General features: G+C 39.1%; 1 protein-coding gene across 1 annotated transcript in view; it reads left to right on the top strand.

Annotated features, from left to right (window-relative positions):
• The window catches only part of MPP5 (membrane protein, palmitoylated 5 (MAGUK p55 subfamily member 5)), a 28,331-nt gene that overhangs the window by 9,540 nt on the left and 10,260 nt on the right, over positions 1-8,531 (top strand). Inside the window, exons 3-5 of the mRNA XM_010007691.1 lie at positions 5,977-6,054; positions 6,149-6,295; positions 6,907-7,068. Coding sequence (XP_010005993.1) covers positions 5,977-6,054; positions 6,149-6,295; positions 6,907-7,068 — 387 coding nt within the window. The remainder of the gene's footprint in view (positions 1-5,976; positions 6,055-6,148; positions 6,296-6,906; positions 7,069-8,531) is intronic.

The raw sequence follows: 8,531 nt of genomic DNA, 5'->3' as shown, positions 1-8,531 counted from the left end.
CCCTTTACACAGGCCTAGTTTGGAATTTCATTCAGATACAAGCCAGAGTGTTTGAATTTTCATTTGTAATATAGGTTCTTACAGATTTATCTCTTAAGAAAGCTGGCTTTTTTCCCTTCATGGATATGATGTCCTTTTATTTGCTGTGTAATAGAGGTTTCCAAGAAGAAAATATGCCTAGGAAAACTCTAGGTCTGTTTTCAGATTTTCATATGCCTCTCCATCTTCCCTCTCTTTTTTCAGGTGATTTGGTAAATCCTAAAATCAGAAGGTGGTGCAAAGCCAGTCTTTTGTCTCTTAGCAGTCCATGAAGAAGGTTAAGCATAAAGAAAGATACTTATATAATGTAAAATTTTAAAATAAATGGAATTTTTTCATCACCTGGGAGCTTACTACATAAAAAGCAAATGTATCACTTCACTCATTTAGATTCTTCAGCTCCCATCCTTGTCTTGTCCAGCCTTGAAATTCCTCAAAAGTCAATATATTGCATGCATTTGTTCCTATTTTCAGATAGAATCTAGTTTCTCAATGATTCACCTCCTTGTGTATTTAAGTGACTTGTATTTTGCAATATGTTAAATAGCATCCTGAATTGATAAGCTGGAAATTCAGGACAAATATTTCCATGACTGGAATAAGTGAGTCAAGAGGAGATATTCTGTACATCTCAGTCTTGCCTGAATAGATGGTCTTATGCTTGTTTTTTCAGATCCTTTGTTCCTTTTGGATATGCTTCTGTATTCATTGCAGTAGCAACTCAGGAGGAAATTATTTCTGCTTTAGGAAAAGTTGTTTTTGCTTTTGGTGGGGTTTTTTGCCCATAAAGCAGTCTGTCTTGCATGTCCAGATTTTTTCTTGTACTGTGATGTTTGGTTGTGTCTTTTGCTCTTTTCCATCCCTAAACATAGGCATTGGAAGCTCCCCCAGAAAGCAGTTAGCTTAATTAATTCAGGGTGTTTTTGAAAAGACATTTGCAGAAGCCTGATTTTAAGATACTGGTAACATCTTGAGGATAAAAGCCACAAGACATTACAAGAAAGTAGCACATACATGCATAATATTAATTTTAAATGGCAGGTAATGTTAATGTGCATATGTTAGTGCACAGGTCATCAGTGACAGTGTATAACTGAAACTGCTTTGGAGTGAATGGCCTAATTTGAAGCTACAGACATGTTTTGTTTGAGGTTCCATGGTGTGAAAGAGAACCTGTTCTAGAGCTCATGCTTATAGAACTCTAACAGGAAAGAGTTTCATATTGCAATTGAAACATCCTCCCTTTAAAAAAAAAAAGTAAAAATTAATATTAAATTAATTTGAACTACACTTTTGAAAGTGTATTGGGGGGAGTTATCATTTGCTATGCTAAACATAATTTTTAAAATCTGTTTTTATTTACTCTTTAATTATTTGCTTTTATGAAACATAATGTGTATGAATAGTGTGTTGTGAAAACTTTCTGGATTTTTAATTTTTTAACCATTAGCAGCACCTAAGAGTGAAATGGTACATTTTTATTTTCTAATCCTCTTTAGGAAATTTTAAAAATTAGTAGTATACTTGTACAGGTAAGCTTTCCCACTGATTCTGTTAACCAGGCACCAACAACTCAAAATTTTTTAATTTCTTTTTTTTTTAAAGGAAGTTTACTTGAATTTAAAAGGTGGAATGAAGCACTTGAGCTTAAGGAATTTATTTTAGAAAGCTAATCTTTATGCAATGTGGTGTACTCCAAGTCTTAAATAAAAATAGCCAGTAAACATCAAGTGTGATTAAACTGATTTTAAATCTATTTAAACTGGACCAAGATGGAGGCAGGGATTATAGGAACATGGTCTGAATCTTGACCTTGTAAGAATATTTGATGCAGCATTCAAGAGAGTTTGTATTTTTTTGCCTGTAACAGCACATACCAAAAAAACTTAAAGGTGTTCTTGCTGTTAAAATAGACTTAATAAGCTCAATTTATATGGGACGTGTACTAAAGGTTTTGGACTTGCTTGTGTTCACTTCAGCAAATGCTGGCAATTAAACTAGATCAGTACTAGTACTATCAGTACTACTCACCAGATAAGATGCACTGGAAGCTTGTGACTTGTGGTATAAGTGCAGTATAATGTCTGTGTGTGTTCCATCTGACAGCCTTGTGTATCTGAGAGTAAGCAACAACAGGATTCTGCAGGTGCAGTTAAGTACTGAATGTTTAATATCACTCTAGCATGTGTCTCCACAGTATGTGCCTCCAAATTGAGGTGTAAATAATGAAACTAAACTGGGCAGACTGCTTGACCTAAAGTTAACAGAATAAACAATAAAAACAAGGCTGAAGAATTAAGAAAATACAAGTATTGCCACGTATTTAATATGGCTTGCCTATGCTATCTATAGTGTGCTACTTCTGGGATGACAGCCTACTTTCAAATGTTTTAATCTGGTAAAACTGTGGGATTAATTACCACAAGCAACAAAGGAATCTGGCATGTGGCAATACTGGTGTAGTAAGTGGTGCTTATACCAGCCTGAAGCTTTCCTAGTGCTTCATTAAAGAAGCAAATAATAAACAATAACATTTTATCTTAAAAGGGGGAGGGAGGAGCTATTAAAATGTTTAATAATTAAATTATTCAAAGCAGAAGTTCAGCTTGAATAAAGGATCTTCACCACACACAAAATGACTGGTTGGGCCTGGCCACATTCTTTTCCCCTGTCAAATCCCCTACCTCTGACTTGCATTCAAAAGGTTGTCTTGCTCATAGGACTTCTAAGTTGCTTTCTGAATAGGTTTTCCTGTAAAATGGTCATAAAGATTGGATAAATAAGGCTTTAAAGCTTCTTGTAGTTTCTTCAGAATTGAAGTTCTCTTGAAAGCTAGAGATCTTCAGTAACCCGCTATGAGAGAGGGCTTTTTTGTACAGAAGAACCTCTTCTTTCAACACAGAGGAAAATTTGTTAGTGAGAAATATCCTATACAGTGCTCTGTCTGCTATATTGCATCCCAAAACTCAGGCTAAGTCAAGGATAATCGGTTTCTGACCAATTGAGAGGCAAAAGGAAGACTACAGGAAATGCAGTGAAGTGGGTGCCCTAGTGACAGACAGAGAGTATAGAGAAGACAGAGTAACTGAATGCCTTCTTTGCCTTGGCCATTACTGCAAAGTCCTAGACCTTCAGGACCACAGAGGAAGACAGGAGAAAGGAAGACTTTGCCTTGGTTTAAGAGGATTGGTTTAGAGATCAACTAAGTAAACTGGACATCCACAGATCCATGGGTCCTGATGGGATGCTGGCCGAAGTCATTGCTAGGCTGCTCTCCATCGTTGCAAAGTCCTGGAGAACAGGAGAGATGCCTAAGGACTGGAGGAAAGCCAGTGTTACTCCAGTCTTCAAAATAGGAAGAAAGAGGACCCAGGTAACTACAAACTGGTCAGCATCATCTCCGTCCCTGCATGGTGATGGAACAGCTTGGTCCCGGCGCCATCTCACAGCATGTTGAGGAAAAGTGTCATCAGGAGTAGCCAGCATGGATTCACCAAGGGAAAGTCATGCTTGACCAATCTGATAGCCTTCTACAATGGCATAACTAGATGGATAGATGAGGAGAGAGCAGTGGAATTGGTCTACCTTGATTTCAGCAAGGCTTTCAACACCATCTGTCATGGCATCCTCACAGCCAAACTCAAGAAGTGTGAATTGAATGACAGGACAGTGAAGTGGATTGGGAACTGATTGAAGGACAGAGCTCAGAGAGTTGTGGCAAGCGGGGCAGAGTCTAGCTGGAAAGCTGTGTCTAGTGGAATACCCCAGAGGTTGCTACTGGGTCCAGCCCAATTCAATATCTTCATTAATGACATGGACAAAGGGATAGAGTGTACCATTAGCAAGTTTGATGATACCAAACTGAGAGGGGTGGCTGACACACCAGAAGGCTGTGCTGCCATTCAGCAAGACATGGACAGGTTGGAGAGGGAAAAACTTGATGAAATTCAACAAGGTCCAGTGTAGAGTGCTGCATCTGGAAAGGAACAACCCCATGTATTGGTACAAGTTGGGGGCTGACCTGCTGGAGAGCAGGTCTGGTGAAAAGGACCTCAGGGACCTGGTGGACAACAGGCTGACCATGAGCCTACAATGTGCTCTTGCAGCCAAGAAGGCCAGTGGCATCCTGGGGGGCATTAAGAACTGCTGGAAAGAGTCCAGTGCAAGGCCACAAAGATGATTAGAGGAATGGATCATCTGCCCTTTGAGGAAAGGCTGAGAGAGCTGGGTCTGTTTAGCTTGGAGGAGACTGAAAGGGGATCTCATAACCTCTTATAAATATCTAAAGAGTGTCAGGAGGATGGAACCAGTCTCTTTTCCACAGTGTGCAATGACAGGATGAGGGGCAGTGGACACAAGCTGGAGCATAGGAGGTTCTAGTTAAGCATAAGGAAAAACTTCCTGTAAGAGTAACAGAGCACTGGAACAGGCTGACCGTAAAGCTTGTGGAGTCGTCTTCTCTGGAGATAATCAGCACCTGCCTGGAGGTGTTCCTGTGTGATCTACTTTAGGTGATCCTGCTCTAGCAGGGGGGCTGGACTAGATCTTCAGAGGTCCTTTCCAACCCCGCTGACGCTGTGACTGAGATCAGGCCTATATAAAGCTGAATTCTTTCCATTCTCTAGGGTTTTTAAGATATCGCTTAAACTTACTTAAATCTGCCTTCTTGTTTGACTTTTCTCGGCTGTTCTCATGAGGCGTGTTTTAGGGATGCCAGAACAAAGGCTACTGGAGGTTGTGCCAGGTTTATTGCTAAGCACAGGAATTTTTTCCATGTGACAGTGTTTTGTTGGCAATGTAGGGATTGTGCTGCGTGGGAACAGTTCATTTTGTGGCTTTTGCTAGAATTTTAAATTACCTTTACTGTTCTCCATACTGTCATCTGGTAGCATCCAAGGGAGTTGTTAGCATTTCTATACATAAATTTTCCTAGGATAGAGGGTCCCCAGACCTTTAGATATTGTTAGAATACATAAAAAGCTTAATTATTTTCGCTTTGGAACGTGCGGTTGCGTCATATTCTGCTATTACATGTTACCTCATCCTTAAAAGGTCTTGGAAAAAAACACCTTTCCTATCCCACTGAAAGCTGCTGCTCTGATAAGTATATTCTGCTCTTAATGTCTCTGGATTAATTTGTGCTTTTAGGACTTGGGTGCCTTTGGTCAGATTAGGCCAGAGGATAATGACTAAGCAAAGTATCTTCTTCAGCCTCACCTTTGGCCCTGCTCCTGGCTTTCTCTGTAAAAGGATTTCCTAGAATTTTTAAGAGCTGGTGACAAGGCATGTTTGATAATTGTATGAAAAGGCAAACCTTTTTAGGCAACTGAAGCTGCTTGAGCAAAACCTATCCTTGTGATAATGTGGAATATTTTGGAACCAGGTGAAGAAACCTGATTTCTAGGGACCTTTTGAAATTTTGATTCGTGCACTTTGAGGCAGGGGCTCCAGGATGTGCTGCAAAACCTGTTGTGGAATTTTTGGTCATGCTGTTAGTAAAAATAATAAATAAACCATCTGCTTTTAAGGAAAAGGGAAGCTAGTCACATTAATGAGAAGTTAGTCCGTTTTAAAATACTCAGCATATTCACATAAACTTCATTGTGACTGATTTCACTATCATGTTCCCTTCCTTTCAATCTACATTTTTCTGGTAGCTGAGCTTGTTGCCAGTCTCTGATACTGTCAAATCTGTGTGGATACCAGCTTAGATTTTATAATCACTGAGGCAAGATATGCTGGAGTAGTCCTGTGGTATCATTGCATGATTTCCTAATATGCACCAGGTTAAGTTCAGTCAGCCAGTGTAACAATTACGTGGATATACTTTGCTTTCAGTAAAATGAATAGTTGCAACTAGGGGCTTGTGCTTGAGTATGGGAGGGAAGATAAATGAATCACTGGGTAGATTAAGAGCTTTACTACTTGATTCTTCAGGTACAGAGCGTTTTGAAACCCAGTCACCATAAGGATGGCCAGGAGCTTAATGCTTTGCTAAATGCCCCTCATATGCAGGTAAAACAAAATGGAACTTTATTGAACTCTACTCTTTTGTATGCATGTAAAGTGTGAAATTTTCTGTAACTGAGCTGATTTTGTTTAACACTAGGCACTTTTACTGGCTCATGATAAGGTTGCAGAACAAGAAATGCAACCAGAGCCTATGACAGATGAAAAAATTTATGAGAATGTTGGCGTGTACGGAGGGGAGACGGTTAAAATAGTTCGCATTGAGAAAGCTCGGGATATTCCTTTGGTAAGTACAAGTTCTCACTCAGTTTTATGTAAAGGAGGTAAGCTTTTTTGACCTGTGAAGATTGCTATGAAAGTTTCAGAATTTGAATGTTGAGGTGATGTGTAACTTGTAAACACTCCTTCCCTCCAAAGTGAGAAGTAGTGATAAGACAGTAAACTTGTGCGAATCTTCACATAGCAGTAGCCAGACTATCATTTAGAATCTGTACAATGTCTGTGAACTTGGGTTTGGACAGGACTTCTTGACAGAAGTCACTGTCTCAAGCTTTGCTGCAGGGGAGCTTGTAGCTTTATGCCAACCATGTATTATTTTTTTAAGCAACTCTCATTTTCTATTTCACATCTTTCAGGTCAGCATTTCCTTAGAAATATTTTTTTAAAAACACAACAAAAGACAATCTTATGGTGTGAAGCAGTTAAATTCTTCAGTCTTCAGTGCAGCTTAAAGAAATTAAAACAGTGCTTTTTCAAATTGCAGCACTGAGTGTATGCATCTGAGTTGTTACTTGCATTCTCTTTCAACATAGTTTCTCCACTGGCTTGGAGTATATACAATAGAAGGCTTTGAGTTTTGTATATATAATAAATTCAGAATGTGTTTTCACTACACAGGGTGCTACTGTTCGCAATGAAATGGATTCTGTTATCATTAGTCGAATAGTGAAAGGAGGTGCTGCAGAGAAGAGTGGGCTGTTGCATGAAGGGGATGAAGTTCTGGAGATTAATGGCATTGAAATTCGTGGAAAAGATGTTAATGAAGTTTTTGACTTATTGGTGAGTTGGACACTTCTTTTTTTCCCTGCAAAAAATACTTAAGACTGGAGCCTGTTGGCTCTGCTTGTCTCTTGTACTCATATTTGGCATTATTTTAAAAGTATTTTCATTCTGATAGCTAGTGGTTAAATGTGGAGAGCCTTTTCAAGTTTTATTTCTGATGCATAGTGTGGTATTAATAACTGTAATGGCAGTTATCTGCAAAAATGAAGCCTACAGATGTGGAAGAGTCAAGCCATCATCCAGAGACTTGCTTTTAATGATTTCTAAGAAAAACTTTGCTTAGCTCTGAAAACCCATGATTTTTCGTCTTTGTCTCTGGTTGAGTCCACGATTAATAAAATGTTTTGCTGTGTGATTGTGGTAATGCCTGGCTGGGGTGAGGCAATTTTCTTTCTAGCAGGTTATATGGACTGTGTTTTAGGCTGTTTTTAGACTGAAACAGTGATTTAAATGTTGCTGAACAGTGCTTGCACAGTGTCCAGGCCTCTGTCACTCTGTTGTCCCCTTGCAAGTAGGCTGGGAGTGAGCACGAGGTTGGGAGGGGGCAAAGTCAAGACAGCTGACCTGGATTGACAATATAGATGTATAACATGCTCTGTATGTTTTTCTTGCTTTGGTCTTCCAGTTCTCTCTCCTCCATCCTGCTAGGGAAGGGGAGCAAGTGAGGAGCTGGGGAGTGCTTATTTGCTGGCCAGGCCTAACCCACCACAAACAGTATCATAGGGGACTTTAATGTGCCTAGGCTTCTTGCCCTTTCCCTCCTGATAAAACCCCTTTTTTTTAGCAGTTTACTAGCACGAACATTTTTCTGTTAATTACACTTTTACCATTCATGACAAAATTATACATCAAGTCAGAAGCAGCTAGTCAAAACAAAAGGCAAGAAATCCATCAGGAACTGCTAAATGCAGGGGTACCCTCTCTTAAAGTCCCTGTGAGGTAGAATGCCAAAATCTGGAAATTACTTGAATTTTCCATTGTCTTATATTCCTCTTTTTCTGTTGATTTTCCACTGCATTTGCTGTTGATCCATGTCCAAGATGGGACACCTGATCTATTTTTTAATTGAATTAATAACTTTGGTACAAAACATCAGAGATATCCACTAATTCAATGGAGTCTTCAGAAAAAAACATAAATATATTTACTAAAATATTTTTTAATTGCTTAGTAGATCCATCCTATATATATTACTCAAAATCAGAACAAAGAACTGGGTCCCACTGTAGGTTGCATCCTTGCAGGAGGAATAGGCTGCAATAGCCACAGATGAAGTTCCTTCATGCTACAGTAAGACTGTCATTTTTAATGGATAATTTCCACAATCAGTTGGATTTTTTTCTGAAATTTCCTCCTAAAATTTTTCAACTTATACATGGAAATGAGGTCAGGTTGAGGGAAATAGAAGCAGAAATGGGTCAGCTTTGATTTTGGGGTTTTTTTGAAAGCCATCAAGAAAG

The sequence above is a fragment of the Chaetura pelagica genome, unplaced genomic scaffold (assembly GCF_000747805.2).
Source record: "Chaetura pelagica isolate M959 unplaced genomic scaffold, ChaPel_1.0 scaffold70, whole genome shotgun sequence".
NCBI lineage: Eukaryota > Metazoa > Chordata > Aves > Apodiformes > Apodidae > Chaetura > Chaetura pelagica.
Note: the sequence above shows the minus strand (reverse complement) of the source record. Positions and strands in the feature narration are given on the sequence as shown.